At 44.6% G+C, this 22667-nt stretch overlaps 1 protein-coding gene across 1 annotated transcript in view; it reads right to left on the bottom strand.

Annotated features, from left to right (window-relative positions):
* NECAB2 (N-terminal EF-hand calcium binding protein 2) overlaps positions 1 to 22667 on the bottom strand; it is an 83392-nt gene that overhangs the window by 51036 nt on the left and 9689 nt on the right. The window contains exon 2 of the mRNA XM_082062805.1: positions 22560 to 22584. Coding sequence (XP_081918931.1) covers positions 22560 to 22584 — 25 coding nt within the window. The remainder of the gene's footprint in view (positions 1 to 22559; positions 22585 to 22667) is intronic.

Here is a 22667-nt window from a genome sequence, read left to right as displayed (position 1 = left end):
TGTCTTTGTCTTCAGCATCTTCTCTCCCCACATTTCCCACCTTCCTTTTCTTTTTAAACTCCTGAGTGCAACACGCAATGACATTGTAGATACAGTTATATAAAACTAGAATTTCTGTTTTAGGGGAGATTGTATGGAGTGAAAGTGGCTGCAATATCATCAGCCTCTACCACTTGATCCCCAAAATTTCTGTTTATTGCCTAGGCAGCCTTGTTGCAAACCCTTTCTTCAGTCACAGTCCTGAAAAGCTGCATTTCAAAAACACCAGCAAGCTTTCCATCACCAAACTCCCAGTCAAAGCACATAGGCTACTGGCAGCCTCTTTAAATGTTTGATCTAAAGGGGAAATAAAACACAAAGACAGCACAGCTTGTTGTTAGTAAGAGACCACTCTGTACTCCAGCAATCCCAAAGCTGACTTCAAAACTTTCTCCTTCCACCTAAGGCAAAATTCTCCCAAGGAGACCTTGCTACAAGAGAACAGAACCTGCCTCCTACAGTGCCCTAAAAATGAGTATTCTGCACAGGAGGTACTACAAACCATGAAAAACACACTAAAATAAATAGTGGGAGAAAAATTGATATTTAGATACATATATTAAAGTACTAAATAATATAGTTGCTACTTTCCTACACAACAAATAGTTAATTTCTGTGTATCAGCAAACCACAGTGTTATATGTAATTCCCTGCAAGGTTAAGTATTTGTTTGTGTGCACAATAGAGGCGGCCTGGGAATCAGAGAGCCATATTTAAATCTGCTACTGAGCTCTGCCACCAGCAAAGCAGAGGAGTGGTTTTATCTGGCAGATTTTTTTGCAATTCCCCACACACACATCAAAAGCTAGACATGGTTTCAGGCTGTTGAGGCTCTTGCCATGTCAGGGTCTTCCTCCAGAAGCATCATGCTGGATACACGAAAAGGCAGAAAGCTTGGGGTGATGGGCAGGGATGAAAAAGCCCGGCAGCACACAGCGTGTTCTCCTTCAGCTCTCCTACAACAACAAGATGGGGCCTGAGGGAGCTCATGGCTTCCTGAACTCCAGATTCCCTTCACCTTATCTGAACAAAAAGCCTGAGAAGCTACCATGGGTATTGCAGAGTCCCTTGTCTCCAGGGTGGCTGAGGACAGACCACGTACACACACCAGTGCCTGACCTCCTGCTCCCTTCAGCAGCAAAGAGGGAACCCTGGGTTCTTCTGTGGGGACAAGTTAAAATACCACTTCAGAATCTTACCCAGTCACTTCATTTCCATATCCAGAAGGGCAGCCAAAAGCTTCATTTTGCTGAAAAGCAGATCCTGGAGTTAATCTCCCTCCTGCACCCAGCCAGACCAGGAGAGCACAATTGATACTCTGAGGAAATACTGTGTATCCCACCAGATTTAGGGAACAGTTCAAAGACAAGAGCCCCACAGCTCTGTGAATCGACACCAGCAGCAAATCCAAACCTCAGAGCTCACCCAGCATTAGACAGCCACAGCACGTGTGTGCTTTGCCAAAGATCAGGGTGACCAGGAGAAAGAGAAGGAAGAAAATTTTAGACGGCAGATTCTTCATCTTAAGTCAAATCATGTGGGTAAACACCATCGCTTGCTGACAGTAAATTCTCACACATTCCTAAAACACATGGCAGTCTGTGCAGGGCCCTCTCACTCCCAAAAGAGCAGCAAGACGGGCAGCCCTCTGACCAGGGAGGGGAGAGGACCATTTATATATACATATATATACACATATATACCTGCAGCAGAGCAGACTAATGGAGCTGCAGACTTGTAGCAAGCTTGCCCAGCAAGTGTGCACACAGCTATTTCTTTAAGACTACAATATTGTCCAAATTTGGGTGTTATCTCACTGGAAGAGCAAGAAAGGAAGATCTTGGCATCATACTGACCTCCTCTGCCAAATTAGTGCCCCTGCTTCTGAGTGGAGACAACCCAGGAAACAGATTTAGAAAGGCAACGTATGTAATTTTGCACTGTGCCTCAACTGGGAACACATGAACTGAAATAATCAGGGCACTCTCGGCTCCTAACAGACTACCAGTACAGAAGTTTTCAAACTTGATCATTAAACTTCAGCAGAAACATCAGAAAAAGTGAACCTGGGATGATATATCAGGAAGTTTGAATCAAGCCAAAGGAGACGCCAACACCACCAACCCAGCACATCCCAGCTCTGCAACAGCCTATTAAATCCAGATTTCTTGAAAAGTTCAGAAACAGGCACCAAACAGCATTAATCCCCCTCTGCTCCTCATTAACCAGCCATTCTTACTTGCTTTTTCTTCTCTAAGGTGCGGATGAATAGTTCAGAGGGCCAGGGTAGAGTTTGCACTGTTTTCAGCTCATTACACACACAATTTGGCTTCAAAAAATAGGAAGGGGCAAGTGTTTGAGCAAAAGAGGAAAAAAAAAAAATGAAAATGCATAGTGTTGCCTCTCAAAAGTGTGGTCCTGCTGTGGCCAGAGTGGAGCAGGGAGAGAACCTCACTGGGGTTTAGGCTGTTCTTGGCAGGGCTTGCAGCACCACACTCAATCTGGACTCTGCACAGTTTTGACAGGAGAACTGGTGCTGCTGCCAGGCAGTTCAAAACCCCGAAAAATTCTCTATAAATGCAATTACAACATTTTATTTGTTTTCCTGAACTATGATAGCAGAAGTTGCATTTCGACCTAACCGAAGGATTTAGTACAAAAACCAGAACCAACCCCTGAGTCCAATGGCTGCACCGGGGTCCCCATGACATGGAGAGGTCTTCCCATGTCAGGAATGGGCCACCCAGCCATGGACAAGTCTGAAACATCATCTGGTTTCTGACACTGGCAACAGTTACACCATGACTTTGTCTGCCCCATGTAAAATAAGCATTATCCTGTGCTTAGTAAAATAAGCATTATCCTGCAGCGGATGAAAAGCACTGCCATAAATGACCTTTTACTACCACTGATAAGAGGAAAGCAGCAACATCGTGGCTATTTTGGTACTGTAGCCACTGGAGTTGTTGACTGTTGACAAATTAGCAGCAAATTACCATGGATTAGAGAGCTACAAACTCATGGCTTTCTGCAGTCCCATGAAACAATATCCAGATTGCGTTGGCAGCATCAACAGTTTTCCATTCAGCTAACAAGCTGCGCAGAGATGAAGGCAGCAAATTAAACTAACTCAAAACTCAGATACCTCATTTGCATTCTCAGAAGGCAGCAAAAGTTACCCCACTGTGTTATCATTTGCAGCATATAGGATATCCAGCTCCTTGTGCCAGGACGCAATATGCACTCGAATAGCAAATCAGGACCTGAATAATTAATAACTTGCTTCCTTGTCTTAACCCCTGTATCATGAAGTCCAGGTGTAAGTCTACAACACTGATCTCTTGTAACACAAATGTTTCATTTCTTGAAACAAAATGGTCTCTAAAATTCCCGTAGAAAAAAAGTTTCAGGCTCTAAACCAAACTACTGCTCATGTTTGATGGTCCCTCTCCAAGAAACTCCTTTCCCAACAGCTGAATCTCCTTCAGAAACGTCTTCTTTTGAGTAATTTTTGCTTCAGGACCTGGTATAAAGGAGAGCCTGAGCGATCCCTCCCCATGGGATGCTCCTGTGGGTCCCCAGCTCCTCAAAGTCGCACAGGAGAGCAGCCAAGTGAAACCTCGGTCAGTCCAGCACTGCTGCTCTTTAATTTAATGCTCCTGTTTTTCTGCTTCTGCATTTCTCATTTATTTTCTCAGAAAAAATGTAAGCCCTATGCTCAGTATCTCCAGCTATTTGTCCAGGGCAGGATGAGTGTCTCAGCACTGTCAGAGATATTTAATGTCTTTAAAGCAAACAATGCAGATCTTTTCCACAGTGTTTCATCTGTTTGCTTCAGCAGACCAGCTGAGCAGCAGAGAAGCAGAGCAGTCCTGCAGGGAAGGTGCATCTGCTCTGAAAAGATTGCAAAGAAAAAAACCCTAAATACGTTTTTCTGCTCCAGTGAATTAAACGAGCACATCTTTAATCACATGCTTCTGCAACTAGCTTTGATCAACACTGCAGCATTAATATATTTCCTGTTTATTCTTTTTAGTTGTTCATTTCAGAAGTAGATTTAAAAAACCCAAACAAATAAACAAACAAAAAAACCCAGACTGTCATCAGGCTTTCTGGTTTTAAGGGAGGGAAAGATATTTTGCTGTGTTTTCTGCAATGCCCCATGTTGTAGAGAATAGACAATAAGATAAAAAGGAGAAAATATAAATTTAAACAAATGACAAATAAAATAAGAGCAAGAGCCACTGCAGCATCGAGCTACACAAGGAAAATCCACCCTGGCGCTGGTTTAACAAGTAGGTCACGGTGCAGCACTGCGAAAGGCTGAGACGGAGAATCCCCAAAGCGCCCATTCGATGTGCTCCACTCAAGATTTAATTGCAAAAGCAGCCAAAGCCCGTTAGTATCAGCTCGAGACGTAGAGGGAAAGTTGTGTACCCACCCAAGACTCTAAGCAACCCCCGACCCCTCCTGTCGCAGTATCTCCCAGTCGGCTCCTTTCAGCTCCCATCCCCAGCATCCACTGGCTCTGGGGCTCTGCAGTTCAGCCTGACCTGCTTTAATGTCGCTAAACTAAAATGGGGAAAAGTATTTGAAGGACAAAGCCATTGGAAAAATGCCTGCAAGTGTGTTGTTGTTGTGCTTTGTTTTGTTTAGTTTTGTTTTCTAGGGGAAAATGGAGTCATCTGACTTCGCTTCTTAAACAAAGCTTTCAAAGGAACATCTGAAAATCCCAGACACAAAGTATTTCAAGTTTTGTTTCAATTTAATACTGCCATTTTCCCCTGAACACTGACAACAGACTCTCAATTTTTATTTTACTTTTCCCCCAGCAAGCCTGAATAAGTTTCCACTGAGTTCCTAAGTGTGAAAAGAATATAAAAACCTTCTATTGCAGTTTTCCATTGAAAACTCAGAACCAGAAACGCATAAACTGATAGAAGTGACCAGTGCATGGGGGCTGCTTCCTAACACAGTGCTGGGGAAGGGTCCCCCCTCTCTCTCACCCAGCCCTGCTGCAGCTCATTAAAATGCTTCTCCAGAAGAGCGGGTTTCAGAGAAGCCTTTGTGAATTTTTAATGCCATGTGCTACTTAGCTTTTGCTGAATCCACATTTCCTCCATGCCATCTCAGCAGCATCCACTGCAGCTACGCGACCTGCAGCAGCAGCACGCAGCCTTTAACAGCATCACCGATAACCGGGGATCAGCTGGATCCCAAGGGGATGGCACACAGGGATGCTGCCAAACCCTGCTGCAGAGCTCTGCAATGCAAAACTCCCTGAGCCACCAGCCAGGTTTAACCCAGATTCAAGTGATGCACCCACAGGAACACACAGCAACACTGCTCATATCAGCATGCCCAAACCCACCAGCACAGCACTGTTTGCAGCCTCTGCACAGGGAACTGCTTGTTCTCTTAAGTTCTTTTCTCTTTAAGGTCATATGCTAAGAGAAGCATGAATCGCAGAATCATAGAACAGTTTGGGTTGGAGGGACCTTCAAAGCTCACCCAGTGCCACCCCTGCCATGAGCAGGGACATCTTCACCAGCTCAGGTTGCTCAGAGCCCCGTCCAGCCTGGCCTGGGATGTCTCCAGGGATGGGGCATCCACCACCTCTCTGGGCAACCTGGGACAGTGTTTCACCACCCTCAGTGTAAAAGGCAATGAAGGTGATGGCTGGAGGGCAGAGGGGGAAGTGATGGGTGCATGAGTGAGCAGCTGGGAAGCCAATGCACTGTACTGAATGAGGAGGAAAAGGGGAGTGCAGGCCATGAAAGATAAGAGAGACAACTTGTTTGACATATGGGTGAAGCGTGAACCACCTTCTTTTGGCAGAACAGAATTAACACAGGTGCATGTTGGCACTGAGAGGCTCCAGTGCTCACTGTGACGTTCAAGAGTTCACAGGATTAAACACACTCGTTCGAGCTGTCTTCTCCACTGGTAACAAAATTAGTGGAATCTTTTTGTAGTTTAAAGAAAACAAAACAAAAACAACCAACCAACAAAACCAAAACAAACCAGCACCACCAAAACAACCCCACCAAAAACCAGCAGCCCCCAGGTTTCACAAAAGCGTCATCCCAGGAAGTGTTATACAGTCTACTCATGGTAAATCCTAATTGCTGACTTTTTTTCCCAAAGGTGGGAAGCTCTGAGATGGGGAGCACAGCCATGCTCCATTCTGCTCAGGACTTGCAACAAGCCACCAGGGAAGGAAAAACTGGAGTCACTTTGCACATTGAGATTTTACCGCAGTTTGCCTGGCTGGGTGACATAAATACTCGAGGGAACACTGTATTTCTTTGAAATACTCAATATTATGAGCTTCAGCTAATGGAATAGGAAACATTAGGTTTAGCCCTTGATGATATGTCCTGTGATGTTCAATCAAACCCTCCTCACACAGAGGAGGTGATTTATTAGCAGAGATCGGACCCATTTGAAGCAATAAGCATCCTGGTGCGGGAGAAGGCTCATCTAAGAGCTTCATCAAAGGAGCAGATTACAGAGATGTTTTCTGTCTCCCAGCGCTAACAGCTCACATGTCACTGCCAAACCTGTCATGACAAAGCTTTTCAGAAAGCAGGCAAACATTGTCACAGCCGCTGAGGAGCACAGCTCTCTCTGGGCTATCCTATGCATGCAGGAAAATCCACTACCTGCATTTCCAAACTGGATTTCTAGACCAGTTCAATGGTCTATGGGTGAAGTTAACAGGACAGTGAAAGCTACGGGTGAAGTTAACCGAATTTCTGAGCTATCCCCATCCTTAGTGACCTGCTTGCCTCGTTGTACACGAGGTAGAAGCATTTGTCTTATTTACTTTTTTTTTTTTTTAAAAAAAAGGACATAAGAATAACCTAGGATACAGGAAACAAAACACACTCTTTACAAAAAAACCCTGGTGTTGCTGCGGGTCTCGGTGCAAAACCTCAAGCAGGAGGAGGTAGCACTGGCCATGGCAAGTCCCCAGTGAGCCCCGCTGAGAACATCTGAGGGCAATCGGTGATGTTGTTCCCCTTCAGGGAAACATGAGCAAACCTCTCAGCCAAGAGAAAAGCTGAGTCCTGGCTGAGGAAGACCAGGGGGACTGCGAGGTTTGGTGCCATGCATTCACAGGAGACCTCTGACCAAGGGCTGAGGTGACATTTGCCATGGGAGATAGCACAACATTTGCTGTTGCCTGCTATTTCCACCCTAATTAAGGAGAAGCTCATCCCAAACCTTATCTGTCTGTCTCATGGAGCACACTGACGTACTGTTGCAGAGAGAAAGGCAGCTGGAGATGATCAGCTCGGTGGTTTCCTACCTGTCAAAGTCCTGTGGGATGTTTGTGCTGCAGAACAACTTGCTTCTACTGCAAGATCAGCCTCCATGAATCTGCACTGAGTGCAGCATTAGCAGTGCTGAGAACAGTTTAAATCTCATTTTTGCTTTATAAAAGGATCAAAATGGTCAGCGTGTTGATAATTCAAATGTTTAGCAGTCCTGACATCCAAGTATCAGAGAAAAGAAATACATACTGTAGGATTCAATCTTGAATACCAAAATTGTAGAAGAAAGGAGGTAAAAGGGAAAAAGCCCTACTTGCGCTACACTGTAGCCCTGTTCTGTAGTGATTTATGAATATCAGAATACTGCTTTCTTTTATGTTGCCTTGGTTATTTGGTCGCTCACTGTATGAATACATTTGCTCAGTTCAGTGCAGGGCTCTCAGAAAAAGCACACAGGGAAGGCAGCGAGTGGCTCCAGCTACCCACACTTTGAGATTCTGGATATTTAAAAAAATGCAGATCAGTTTGCCCAATTAATCTTTTTTCCAGCCGCAGCCAGACCCCCGCTGGGTTTTGCACTGAAGATCCCCAGCCTGCAGCCAAGGGCGGCTGTGGCTGGGGAGGGCTCGCCCTGCCACGATGGGACAGGGATGTGTCGAGATGCCACCATGGGACACATCACCCCACGGCCCCCAGCTGTTAGCAACGCAGGGGGGCACATGCATTTGCCCTCCTTCACTCTCACCCTGCTGTACCCCTTCTGTTAATTGCTGCCTTAGTCTGAATAGAAGTGCCCTCTGCCAACAGACACCTTCTGCTTCTATTTCCTCCACCCAAACCCACCCTCAAGCTTCCAGGAAATCTCTGTTTGCCCACTTGCCCCTTATTAGCACTCCCAGAGGGAGGAGAAATGGGAAAAATATCAGATATACTCACCCATCTGGGTATCCTCATTCTGCAAATCTGTCTTTTTTAGGAAACACGTCTACAGAAATTGTCTACCCAGGCAATTAGGCACCACCACACCCTGACGTGAAGGACACGCCAGGCCACTAAGTACAGTCTCTGACTGCATTTGCTTAACAGGGGTCATCATTTTGCTGGCTGCTGACCTTTAAAATGTCAGGCTCCTCATTTAGAAAGCAACAACTGGTTTTGAAAAGTTTTAAGCGTCTGTGTCCTGCCATGTCTGCAGACAATACTTTGCAAGAGCATCCGCCACTGCTCACTTTTTTTTTCCCCTCATCTCCCCAGAATCTCAGTGTTTATCACCTCATCTGCTCACAGTGCTCTTGCTATAAATGATTTTGATATTCCTTACTATGTACAATCCCACTTCTTTTCCGTTAACTCTTGTTACAGTTAAATGCTAGAAAGCCATTTTCCCCTCTAGTTTCCAGCTTAGAAATTCCTTTTGTGAGATCTAAACCATGCTGTTTTCCAACAACTAGATCATAGGATGCAGGGAAGAGGAAAAAAGCCTGGCTCCTTTCTTTGAAAAATATAAATATTTTATCTTGTTTTTACAGTCATGTGCAAGTACTTCCAATTACAGTACACACTTTTTTCCCCACTGTTTAACACATACCAAGCGTATTAATTAATACCACTATCACTCCAGCTACAAAAGTATAACATTCATGCATGGTCCCTTCCTGCCCCTCCATCCTCCCTTTTCTCTTACCCCACCCCACGAGGAAGCCGCAGGAGTTGGTGTGTTGCACATTTGCCATCTGCAGCTGGTACCAAGGACGCACTGCCTTGCCCCTTTCATCTCCCACAGAGCCAAAAGTAATCCCTCCATGCTCTATTAGGAATAAAAAACCCACCAAGTAGCATCAGGTATTAATTCCTAACCGGTGTGTCTATTATGGATTAAGAAAGCAAAAAGCATATTATACCATGAGGAGCCTATTCATGTAAACACACTGATTTTGGTTAATCTTGGACTATTCGCCAATATTAATTTAACCTTTTTCAGCAACTGGTGAGGGAGGCATAAGGAAACAGAAAGCAATTGATTGTACTACAAAGGCGAGGAAGGAAAATCAGCCTTGCCTAACGGAGTGTAGCATGTTTGAAAGCCATCAAACCAGCCAGCTGGAAAAGTAACATCTTCATGATGAACAGAAAACCCTTTGGAAAGCAAAACAAGTTTCAGCGAACTTATTTTTATTAGCGGACCAAGTGCAAACCTGTGTTTTGGTGCTGGCAAGGCAAATCAATACATAACCAAACCACTGTATGCCAAAAGAATACACAGGCTCTGTGAGCTCCTGGAGCCAATTATTTTGGCTTAAGGAAAATAAATCCCATGTTTACATGCCCAGCACCAGAAGTGGCTGAAAGCCACTCGCTCTGATTATTACCAATAACAGCACCCCAAAATCTGGCCCCTTTCACAGACTGAGGTTAGGAAGCGATGGGTAACAAAAGGGGTGAAGCCACTTGTGCCTGCGCTGGGTCAGGCTGGTGCCTCAATACCAGCCTCTAATTAAGGCAGAAACTTGGCACCAGGATCTGACCTTGGATCCAAACCCAAAGCCTGGGCTGAGTCGCTTCTTGAACCTGAGCCCAGCATGTACCAGCCCTTGAATGTTTGGCATGAGCATGGCCAGAGCATCTTCCCTCACAGCTGAGCTCCAGCTGGGACCTGGCCGAAACACAGGCAGGTTTCCCCCTCTGCACTGAGGCTGCACAAGGGTCACAGAAGAGAAATTTCCACTCTAAAAACAATCTTAAATTATTTCCACCTGTAAAACTTTCTTAAAGGACTGCAGGCTTTTTCCAGAGCGACACGCTACCTTCCCACAGCACCGATAACCAAGCATAAAACCAAAGACACTTGGGCTCCCGCATCTCAAGTCCATGAACATCCATTTTCACACATCCTCCTAGGAAAAAAATCAGCTATTCCTATCCCCTAGATTGTCCTTGCTGGGAACTACAGATCTGGATGTACCATTGCTTTAGCTTCAGACATTTCTTTCCCCGCTGCAAGTTAGTAAGATTATTATTTCCCTCTCTCCAATGTATATTTTCTGGTTACCCATGGATTTTAAAAGAGAGAGAAAGATAATAGGAAGAAACAGATACACATGATGTGTAGCTGTTCCTGGCCAATTGCCTGAACAAAGGCTGCCAGAACATATTTTCTCACAATTGTCTGGCAAAAATTGCTAGTGAATTACAAGGATTACTTGCAGCAGTGTATTTGTTCTGGATTCAATTTTTGCCTTATTTAATTTTAACAGCTATAATAAAGCATCTTCAATAAATACAGCTGATCTGCAAAAGATACCTAATTAAAAGCGATGCCAGAGCCAGGTGCTGCTCCTTGCTCCCATGCTGCCGAGAGCAGAGGCAAAAGCAGTGATTTTCCTCCATGCAGGATCTATTCTGCTGTCCCCAAGGGAATTTCCCAGGCATTAAACTGAAAAGCAAACACAGGAAAGTCCTTCTACTGAGATAGGGAAACAGTGATGGAAGCTGTGAGATTTAGGTGGGTTGGCAAGAGAAGCTGGGGGTCACATGTGATACCTGCTGGGGTGGAAAAGTGATTTTAAAGAGTTCCTATGTGCTTGTCACCTCCACCAAGTGTATATTGCCACTGCCATGCTACCTCTTGTCACTCATTTGTTAACACACTGTTAACACACACACAACTGTTAACACACACAAACCACATCACTGATCCAGTTAAACAACAAGGTAAAATATTGAGGCTGGAACATCTCTCTGCCAAAGGCAGCATCATGCATAAGTGCTTCCAAGGGTAATTAATTGAATGCCAATGAGAAGCTTTGCATAAAGTCTTCTCACAGCCACCTCATGCCTTTGACCAAACACAGTTTGGGAAACACTTGCAATGGTGACACCCCATTAAGGGACACATACGGGCAGCAAGGATGGTAATATTGAGCAGGGAGGAGCAGCTAAGTTCCTTCAGACTAGCAGTAAAAGTAGGTATCACAAGGATTCAAGGACCTCAAACCAAAGCTACATCTAGCTTTAACATACAAGAAAGCTGCCAGCTCTGTGTCTGCCATGCCTGAGAGATGAGAAGAAAGAGAAGAGAGCTACAGAATGTGGTCAGAGCCCCATACTTTGTAGGGTTCAACTCCCAACACTCAAAATGCAAACGTCCACCCTGGGAGCTTGTCCCTACACCCGAGCCATGTCCCATGGTCACTGCTACACATCAGCCAAGTCCTCAAAGCCTGCAGCCAGCTGCACCCATTTAATCTGCTAGAATACTACAGCCAGCCAAGTTTAAAAGACCTCTCCAAGCATTTTAAAATTTCTCCTCTGCCAAAAAAACAACATGAAGAATTTAGCAGGAGGAATACTGATTTGCTGGATCTACTTAGAGAAGCTTCCTGGATACAGCAACATGAGATATTAATGAGACAGATCAAAAAGCACCCCAGGTGTTAAGCCCTCAAGGTCCATCAGTTCCCTGGCTTGCCATTATACCCAAAGCCTTCTCTTTGCCTAATGCTGCCATTTCCACACAGAAAGACCTTCTTGCAGACACTCTCCTCTCCCGAAACCAGAGCATGGCATTACAGTAAGACTGGGCCAATGCACAAAACAACATGTCCGTGAGCTCACGGCTTCACTGCGGCGGGGGAAGCTTCCCCCTTCCCACCAAACCTGCACTGTTGTGTCCCCATCTGCAGGTATTGGGTGTGCCTGGCGCAGCCAAATCTCAGCAGACCGGGGAGACACGGCAGGGTGGTTTTGCACGAAGACTGACCCATCAGCAAGGAAAATGTATGAATATAACTTTTCAATTTAATGGCTTTCAGGATGGCTACAGCTGCTGCTCTCTGGGCCAGCTGGCAGCATCCAGTGATCTCTGTGGTCCAGAAAAGACAGCGCAAGAACCACCACTTTGAAGACACTATCAATAAAGTTGACATTTTTAGTTAGGGATCACAAGTAGGTAATAGCTCCATAAACATTTCATAGTGCCCTTTGCGGGCTGTCATCATGCCATGTAGACACACTTGCTATGCAGCCCCTAGTTAAATCTCTCAACTTTGGTTTCAAAAATAAATGTCTTTAAAAATCCTCTTGGCTAATCACGGGACTTTTCAAAGCCTTCTTGGGAAACCATGATCCCATACTGCCATCCTCCACAACTTGCGACACAGCCATTAAATTTGTCGCCATAATATATCCCATTCACTCCTGTCCAGGCTGAAGTCTCTAATGAGGGTTGCAGAAAAAAACTCACATCTTCCATCCCACAGAGAGAAGAAGAAAATAAACCCCATGTTCTTCATGTTATGTCATATGTCAAGCCTTAATTGGTGTACTTCAAAGCAAACTAGGGGTGCTGGGAAATGCTGGACTCCCAATCAAATGTTCAGCCTCAAATTGCCAGGCTTTAAGCCATAACTCCTGCTCAATGTCCCTTCCATGTATCTCTTGGGGACACCTGAGCACTGCTGTTTGTCTCCAGCTATCTGTATTAAAGGAACTGAAAGGAAGAGCCAAGCAAGAGAACGATACAGCATAAAAAGTGCATTGCCTATAGAAATGGTCAGGCTCTATCACACACACACAAGAACCCACCTTAAAGGCTGAAGACAGCTAGGCTGCCCCTCTTCCCAATGCAACACAATTACATTAATCAGTCAGAGTCCAAACGCAGACATTTCTTTGCCCTGCCCAATCAGCATTTGCTAAGCACACAGAGCAAGAGGTTTGATGAACCGCAGGAAGATGCTCACAGGCAGGACCCTGAACATCTAACAGTGATAAACGCAGTAAGCAAGAAGGCTCAACTGATGGGTGAGGCTGGAAATCCAGGCACTGGGGCAGACTAGTAGGTGGTTTCCAATGCAAAAGCTTTGATCTAGCCGACTTCCCCACGTCTGACCCCTCCGAGTGAGGTCCAGCGAAGGGGCAGAGAGAGCAACAGCACAAGGGCTGATACTTCTGCCCAGACAGCACTTGTAGGAAGAAAATCCCTCAGCTCAGCGTCACTATCTCAGTTTTTTTGATAGAGTGGAGTACAGCTTAATAAGAAAGCATGAAGGTGTGAAAGGTCGTGTGTTTAGGTATCCAACTGCCTTTGACGTTCAAATCCAATTATCATCAACCCAGAAATGTCAGGAAGCCTTGAAGGTTATGGCAGTTATTGACTTTTACCATGGGTTTTGTTCAGCAGCTGGATTTTTTTGAGAGAGGGTGGAGGGAAAGGCTCGGCAGCCACAAGAAGGGAAAGTGCTGGACAGAAAGGGCAGCCAGGAGCTACCAGCACAGCCCTAGGGTGGATTAAACTGCAAATATGCTTAACAGTCACAAGGCAGCCAGTACAGCAGACTGGCAAGCACATCTGAAGAAGACCAAATATTAGGTGATGCTGAGTTTTATTTTTTTTTTCTTTACATCTTGCTTGATATTCTAGCTGCAGGTTTTACAGCAAAAGGGTGAGGACACAGGTGACAGCCACCAGAACTGCAATGTAGCTTGAATAATGAGGAAAGGGCATCCTGCACGATACCACTCAGGCACCTGAGCTACCAGATATCAAGTGTCAGCGGGCCAGTTGCACGGAAGGGCAAGCACTCAGTTTAAACCAAGCAACTTTTCTAACGGTGGACAACCCTCCCATCCCTTTCACTGCACACCGCCAGTCCCACCTGTGCAGGTCACATTCAGACCAACAGTGTCACTCCACTGTCCATTAAGGTTTTTGTGATACCTTTTATTTTCACAGCCTCTGCTCTTGACAGGGAAAGCTTTAGGACCAGGACAGGAATAACAGTTTTAGAGACTAATGGGCTATAAATTGATCCTGTACAGAAATATGTGGGATATGGACATTTCTGTTGTTGAAATTAAAGCTCATGGGCTGGCTACACCATTGGCTTGAGTCCATGGGGGAGTTTCTGGGCTGGATCCAGACCTTGCCCAGCTCAAGCTTTGCCTGGCTTAAGCTTTGCACTAGGTAAACCACACAGGGTCTCAGAATAAAGCCAGACTGCTGCATAACTGTCAGTCTGTAACACATGAGGATACAGCAGTTAATTAAGTCCTAACCCTATGCAGAATTAATGTGGTCCAGCCAAAAAAAAAAAAAAAAAAAAAAGAAGTATAAAAAACACCCCTTGATTCTAACATGCATTTGTTAATGAGAGGTGACATGGGAAGAAAAACAGGTCCTAAAAAAAAATCTCAGCTCTTCACTTCTGCTTCACATAGTGTGCACCAGGTAACTTCATATCTTTGTTGCAAGAAAGGGCACAAGCAGCTGAGAATTGCCCTTTCAAGCCAGTCAATGATGAAAATCAAATCCTAAATTTATAGGTTTAAAGGGCAGACAGAAGTGCTGGACACATCTAATGACAGCCTGTAGAGCCTGGCCAGCAACCACCTTTCAAAATTTCTACATTATCTCAAAATTCATCATCTGGTTGATAGGTTTGTTTATTATTTTGGGAACAGCATGTCCTGATTTAAACAGATGTCATCTCTTCAAAACCATGTGCTGTGAACTTTACAAGGACTTGGAAAGATAACTGAATATACAGTAGAGAGCACTAGAAAATTACACAAGAGTCCAAATAACTGAAAACAGATCTAAACTTTCTCCTGGTAAATAAAGGTCATTATACAGCTTTCAAGATGCTTTTTGGCTGTCACATGAAATCTAGGCTATCTAAATGCAAATACTTTATTTATTTATTAATTTTTAAAACAAGAGAAATACATTTAGACTGGTCTTCAGGTCATGGAAGAACCTAACAGATTTATCCACACTTAGAAAACCTGATTCATCACTGCATTTTTCCACTTATATGTGGGTGGCTGCTAATACAGGTTTTGTTATGCAAGAATTACAAGTATTCTCAGTTAGAACTAATGATTTAATTTGGACGCACCAGTGAGATATGAATAGCTCAAGGTTTTCCCTGTGCGTGAGGAGCAGTAGCTACAAGGAAGGTAATTACCCAGGTCTGGAAGATAAGTGGGTTTGATGAGTGGTAGCCCATTATGGCTGCAAGGCTCCCAGGAGCTCACAGAAAAAGCATAATTTCAAAACAGGTGCAGAGTTGTGGCTGTGGAAGGAAGAGTTTTCTGTGCACCAGGAGGCTTCTTAGGTGTGTGTTTGCCTTTTTTTTAATCTGTATATAACATGGAGGTATCACAGACCTATCCTGGCATCTTTTTAACATCTGATAAAAGGACCCAAAGCTACGATGTCTTCATTTTATTTCCATTATGCTTTTGGTGCCATATTATTGAAGGCCCAGCTGCTTGCCACCATTGCAAGCATATTTTCCAAATGCAAGACTATTTTCCAAAAAGGCCTCAAACTGATGGGGAAAGGTGAGAAGTACTTCAAGTCTTAAAACCACCTCGTGGACAATTACCATGCTAAATTCTGATCAAGTAGTTTTCTAAAAATGTTTCAATAAATTAACAAGGTAATTAATAGTAGATGCCTACTACTTTTAAACTCAGAAAAACTCCAGAATTAGAGTTTTTTTGTCCAGCAATTCGATACCATAAAAGAAAAAAAAAAATTAAAATGATAGGCCCAGGCAGGTGAGCAAACTGAATCGTGACAGCTTCTTGGGTTTCTGAAATAAGGAAAGGACTAAGGTGCAACCACCATTGCAGGTAGGACACCAAGTGAGCAATATATGACATTTGGCACACCTTGTTAGGACATAAAGCATTGAAAGTGAACAGTAATAACTGGGTCTTCAGAGCAACTGCTCGGTTTTCTCCTTCGCTTTCTCCTGTGTTTCCCTATGCTCCCACATTGCCAGAGCTGAACAGGTATTTTCATCCCTTTTTGCCTCAATTTCATATTAATGACTCAATCTCAGAAAAGGGCACTCTCAGAGCGAGAGGGGGAAAAGGAAACATTTACACAGTTATCTGGGTCCAGTTTCTGCGAATTTGGGCCCTAAGCGCTTCCACAGACCAACACCCATTCCTCCTGTTCTGGGCTCACTAGAGGTGATGGAAATAAGTTCTCCAAGAGGGGGCTGGAGAGCGTGGGCGAGACTTTGAGAGTTATTACCATTAACAATCCAGCACATTTCCCAGATGCCCAAAGTCCTTGCTCAGAGGAACAGTCTCTGCCTACAAACAAGACACACAGCATTTGGGAAGGGCTGGAAATTGCTGTGACCTTCACCCACATGCTCCTTTGGAGACCCACCACCCCAGGACTCTTTTGGGCCTCTCCCTCTGCTGAGGGCCCAGAGCTTCCCCTGCTCTCCCACCACCATCCCTTAATCAAGAAACCAAATCCATGGAGGAATCTCAAGCCTCAGTCTCTTTATTTGCATACTGGTGATTCACAAGCCCAATTTCTACTTAGGTGACACGACATGCCTCAGTTCCTTAACAGATCAAGTAGTGTTGGGTTAACAGTTGGACCCAATGACCTTAAAGACCTTTTCCAACCTAAAGGAGATGTGCCTGAAGCTTTTTGTTTGACTTGGTTTTCTTTTTCTGCCTTTTTCCAGCTTTTGAGCTCCACAGACCAAGGGGACAGCAGTGACATGGGGTATTACGGCCACAAAGCCACCAGGCACAGCAGTGTTGCTGGTTTATACGCACGAGGAGGAGCTGGCTCTACCCCCAAGGACACAACCCCGCTGCCAGCTAACCAGGCTCCTCCAGTTTGTTCTGATGCTGATGGCCAAAGGTGTTTATGTTCCCCACTGGTGAGTGGCACTATATGTGCCCCCAGCGTTTGTAGCACAATTTGCTATGAGGCTTGCAACACTGAGATGTGCAAAGCTTTACTGACAAAGAACAACAGCATAAATCTCCTTTAATGGGCTCCTAAGTGACTAACAGATATCTGTGTGCAGCTATTTAAAGGACAGGCCCTACTGGGATAGGAATGGGCACAATTCCATTGCCCTTGATGGCTCTTAACCAAGAATCCCTTTCCAACCACCTATTCCATTCATGCTTCCTTTTTTCCTTTATTAGCTCTGCTACGTCCTCTGCAGGCCTTCAGCTGATCATCCAGATCAACTGAAAATTCCTCTCAGCATTTGCACTTATATCTCTATGTTAAATTTGTAAATTAAATTAGTTTAATCCATGTTCACACTTCATTGTATTTTTATGACAGCAGAAGCTATTCAAGACAGCACGTGTTGAATGGCTTCATTCCAATCCTCACCTCCCCTAGATCTGAGCAATTCATGGGAGAAGGGCAATATTTGGGGCCAGTTCTTGATGCAGCAGTCACAAGAACAGAAGCAATAAGAAGGTGCTGAGTTGACTTAATCGTGATACTCGTTCATCCCTGGTCACTCTCAAGTGAAATACTGCACCACTGCCAACTCCTTCTGCCATTATCTATAGGTGCTTCATAACCTTATACAGAACTTTTGGCACGTTTTTCTTCTGTGTCTCCCATCTTCCATGGCAGAGATCCAGAGGAATCATCTAACTCCCAGTGCCCAGCAAGCCAGATCCATGGATGGGGCAGACCAATGGCTGTTTCCATTAAGGAACTTGAGTCATTTTGGCAAAAACTCCAAAATAAACCACGAGATTAAAGCTGGATGCACTTTGTGTTTAGTTACACTCAAGACATGGGAGTTGGGTAGTTGCAGTGACTGTAGATTTCAAGATAATAAACTCCAGTTTTCAGGAAGCAACGTTTCTATAATGAATCGTTAGCAATTAAGCTGTTCTGTCAAAATAAAGGCAACTTAATCTTTCAAAGAGAATCCTGGGCTATTTAACTTATAATTGATTAACAGCATTCTAATGAGAGGATTAAAATACACAGTAGATAACCCAGATGATTGACTGCTCTGCTTCACCAGCCTAAAACAAGATGCCTCCGTTTTCCTACCACATGCCAATTAAATTGTTAAGTATTGTTTACTGGGACTGGGAGGATTACAAGACAGTAGGTGGATTTATTAGCAGAGAAAGGAAAAACACTCCTACACAGAAGAAAAAGATTATTTTGAATGACTAACAGCCATGCCCCTGCAAAGCATGACTAGAGCTAGCTGAATTATTTACTGTCAGGAGGTTACATCCCAGCCCTTCTCCCTTTTTTTCGGGCCATTTGCCAGTTTATCTAGATGTCTCCAATGTGTTCACCATTTCAAGGTGTGCTATTCAGACTGCTTGCTGAGTTTATCATACAGATAGTTGCCAGTCCAGCTGATTGGTATTAGCAATGGAGGAAAGGCTGGGGAATTAACTTGCATTAGAGAGGGAATCTCACTTCTCCGGGGCAGCAGACCAAGACGTCTTTTAACAAGCAAGAGCTGCCTCATTAGCAGTCGCTTAGTACAGGCAGGCACTGAATCAGATCACCTTGATACAAGTACCTGAACATGGCAGGAACAATAATGTGTTCTAGCATCTTGCACTGAGAACATCCAATTTTACATGAATTAACAATTTATGCTGAGGATCTCTGGAAGGAAGGGGAGGAGGGAGAAGCTCTTGAATTCACACAATCAGGCTCCATAGTTACCGTGTCTGAACCAGCCACGTTGCTTTAACACATTATGCACCATTTTTACAAGGCTACGGGGAAAAAAAGATCATCAAGATGCTGAAAAGATTTATAAATTTAAGACCTCTTGACTGTAGGAAGCTGCAAATTAAATGGGACAACTCCTTACGCTTACACGCCCCCCCCTCCCTTTGCCTTTTAGGTAAACCTTTAATCATCTTATCTCCCAATGGCAAATGTTACATGACATGGTCTATTTAAACTAAAAGGTAAGAGCTGAAATTGTCTTCAGATTTTTTTCCCCCATTTCTGTGAGGCTCCCACGTAGGTCTATGAGAGCGGCTTTAGGGCAAGGGAGGATGGCAAGAGTTGCCAGTTCTGGGTAAAGCTGCCAGTGCTCCCTGCCCTGGGAGATCTCATCCTGTTTGCCGTGAGCACACAGCACCGAATAATGATTTGTCTCAGCTGATTAATTAAAAAGAGCAAAGTTCCTGCTAGACAAGAACCTCTGCAGATGTGGAGACAGCAGAAGCCTGTTAACAGAGCAAAATATTTTGGGAACCTGTGAGCCTGTGTTTTCAACAGCCTGTCCAGGGCTCAGGGCCTGTTCCCGGGATTCTGACAAACATCTGAAAGTGTAAGATTTTCTTTTTCCAGTGGAGTGATCTGTACGGCACACAGGCCACCTGCAGTGAGATATGCAAGCAGCAGGGTCTTTCTTCCACTGTTCCTCGGAGCTGTACCACGTAAAGCCATGAAGAGACTGAATTTCAACAAATCAATACATTAAAGGCCAGGATGTCAAAGAGAAAACTGTGAAAGAGAGATCCTTAAGGATATTAAATACAAAGATATTACCTCTGGCTCTGGAAACCTCTGAGCCACAGTTTGCAGGGAGGTCGTAGCAGGAGAAATATTCCTGCACATCTCCTGCAGCAGCTGCTGTGAGCTGCGGGGTGCTGGAGGGGCGGCTGTGACCCCAAAAAGGTGTGGGGGAACATACCGAGCTAATTATGAAGCACAGCAAACTCTGTTGTCAAGAGTTAAGCAAATATGAACGGCTGGTGAAGCTGGCCATGACAACTGGCAGACGTCATCTCAAGCTAAGAAAAAAAACCCACAGCATCTGGAAAAATGCAGCGAAAAGCATTGCAGGATGTACAGTCCTTCGAGAAGACAGCCCCAGGGTCACAGAAACAACCCTGCTCCATGGGATGGGAAAGCAATCATGCCAAGATTGATACACGCTCGGCCACCTCACCCGCAGGAACCAACACAGGGGTAGAGCTGCCACTTAAATCCAGACTACTTGGTGACAGCCTGTCATCCAGGTCACAAAAAGGAAAAGGCAGCGTGCTGTTTGTCTGGCAGCATTAGTCCCATGGAGAACACTGTGTTTTGTTGTCCAAACAATGTAATTGTAGGTCACCTGCATTGCAAGCAATGAGAGTGGAAGCAGAGATGGATATAACTTTTACTTCAGAGAACATCTGGCTGTATTAACAGAGCCGCCTGTGCCACCTTGCAGTGCCCACCCAGGTTAGGAAGAGGCAGGACAAATTTCAGAAGAGCAATTGCAGCTTGCATTGTCGCCAGGGATTGGGGGCTCCTGTTCTACCTCCACTCAGGGCCTTTGGTCTCCTAATCCCCGGACACCAGTCTTGCTGCACCCTGGCAGTGACAGCTCTCACCCTTTGCAGTTCCAGTTTCTGCCCAGCAGTGTCTTTGAAAGTGAACCACCAATTTAACCGCAGACATCAGGGCAGGTCTTGTCCTGCTGTCTGTTTGTACCACCCCAAACTGATTATGAGTCCTGACACATCAGCCCGTTGCCTTTACATCCATTAAATGTTAAGCATCAACAGCTAGCGGGTGGAGGAGATGCCACTGCCAATCCACACTCATTTTAACATTTTGTGACCTAAACAATAAGAGGTCCAGTTTTGTCTGATGAAATATTAGATGCTCCTCTGTGAGATGCTGCCTGCTTGCCTTCTGCTGGCTGGAGTGCCTGCCCCACCGGAGCCGAGCGCCAGGCTTGCCAGCTTGTCATAAAGCCCAGCCTGCCACTTGCTCTCCATGAGGAGAGGTCTGCTGAGGTTTTTGGACTACAATTGTCAATGTCTTTGTTGCATGCAGATACGGGGCTAAAATATATGCTTAGTTATTGCCATCTCAGTTTGAAGCTGAAAATGCCACTCCAAACTTTGACCTATGAAACTGTTCCTTGCTAAGCCCATGTTTAGCTTCCCTCCTGCCTCCTTCCAGTTTCCAGGACAAGACTCTATGTAGGGCGGCTGAAATCAAAAGCAGTGATTTTTCTTTTCAATAACAAATGTTATTCTGCTGAACAAAGCTTGAAAGGATGCACTTTAACGTACTGGTCTTGATGTAGTTATTTCCAGTGACTGCTTTCTGAGCTCTGCCAAAAGATGCTGCGCTTTTGTTTTAGTCTCAATTAAATTTATAACAGCTGCGATGGGGCTGGAGAATCAGAAATCAAAGTACATAATCTTGTCTTGGCTGTTGTGCCAATATTAAGGCTTTTCTAGGACGGGTGAGTGGAGCAGCTCGGAAGTTGCTCTTGAAGCTTTGGTCTTCCCTGCTGACCACAGCACGATGGAAGGAGCTGCTGCCTGCCCGAAGCAGACAAACATGTCTTTCCAACACAGCTAAGTGGGCAAAGCTGCCATTTCGGTGTTTTTTACCATGTACAAGGTCAGGAGGCTGTGAAGTGCAACAGTCTGGGTGTCAAGAGCACAAATTTATCTTCCCCTGTAAGCAGCACTTGGAGTGCTCACGCCCCACGCCAGGACCCCCAGCACTCCCCTTCCACTGTACAACAGCTCAGCTTATCCAAGTAACGAATTTCAATGTCTTATTACGGTGTTAGTTGTTATAACTAAAGGCCCACGTTAACAGGACATTTACTGCTTATATGCCAGCCAGCTCACAGCATCCCTCACTGCCTTACGCAGGGGCAGTGATCACACCTACAAGTTCTGGCAGAAATCAGGTATCTCCCCTTTAAATCTGGTGGGGGGAAAAGAAAATAAAACAAACTCTCCCCTGTGCTCCTCTGCACAAGCCTCCCACACGTCCTTCTGCACACATACTCTGGTTTGATGCATATTTAATTTTCTTGTTGTACAACAGGGAAAGAATAGAGCCTAACTCTTGGGATTTTAGCTAGGAGCTAAAATTAAATGGCTACTTTCACCCCATAACTATCTCACAGCAGAACGACTCTCCTTTCAGGATCCCAAGTCATTTAATGAAGACACCTCCATGTTATTCCCCATCTAAGGGCAAGACTTAGCTTCAGCAAAATTGTTTAGCTTTCTACAGGCAGAGACTGAAAACACACATCAGTACATGTTGCTCCTCAATATGTGTCCAGTCCTTTAGGAACCAGACTAATATTCATAGATCAGGTCTGTGTAGCAAAGCTATTCCTAGGTTACTAAGAGGTGGATTCTCATCATTTAGCTGTCTTTTTTTTTTTTTCCCCATGTTCTTTTTTTCTGAAATTGCTACAAATCTTGTGGATCTCACCACGATGACTTGCATGCTAGTATCACATCTGCTCTGAGAATATATCTCAGCCAAAGAAACAACAAAATCTTTTCCAAGACTTAAACAGTATCACCATCAAACCCCGTAAACTGAAGGACATTTAAACAGTTAGGTATTACTACCAGGAAAAATGGTAATACTGACAAAATTTCAACCAAGAAATGTGAAATACAAACGTACAGACTTACCATTTTTGTCAGCTCTTCTGAAAATCTAGAATTGAAAGAGAGAGAGAAACGTTTTTACTATGTTGTTTGACTTGAAAGGGTGAAACCCTTAGCACCAGCCCGTGTTCT

Source organism: Streptopelia decaocto, assembly GCF_964273445.1.
Source record: "Streptopelia decaocto genome assembly, chromosome: 11".
In the NCBI taxonomy this organism is placed as follows: Eukaryota; Metazoa; Chordata; class Aves; order Columbiformes; family Columbidae; genus Streptopelia; species Streptopelia decaocto.
The sequence above is the reverse complement of the archived record's forward strand: the minus strand, read 5'-3'. Positions and strand labels throughout refer to the sequence as shown.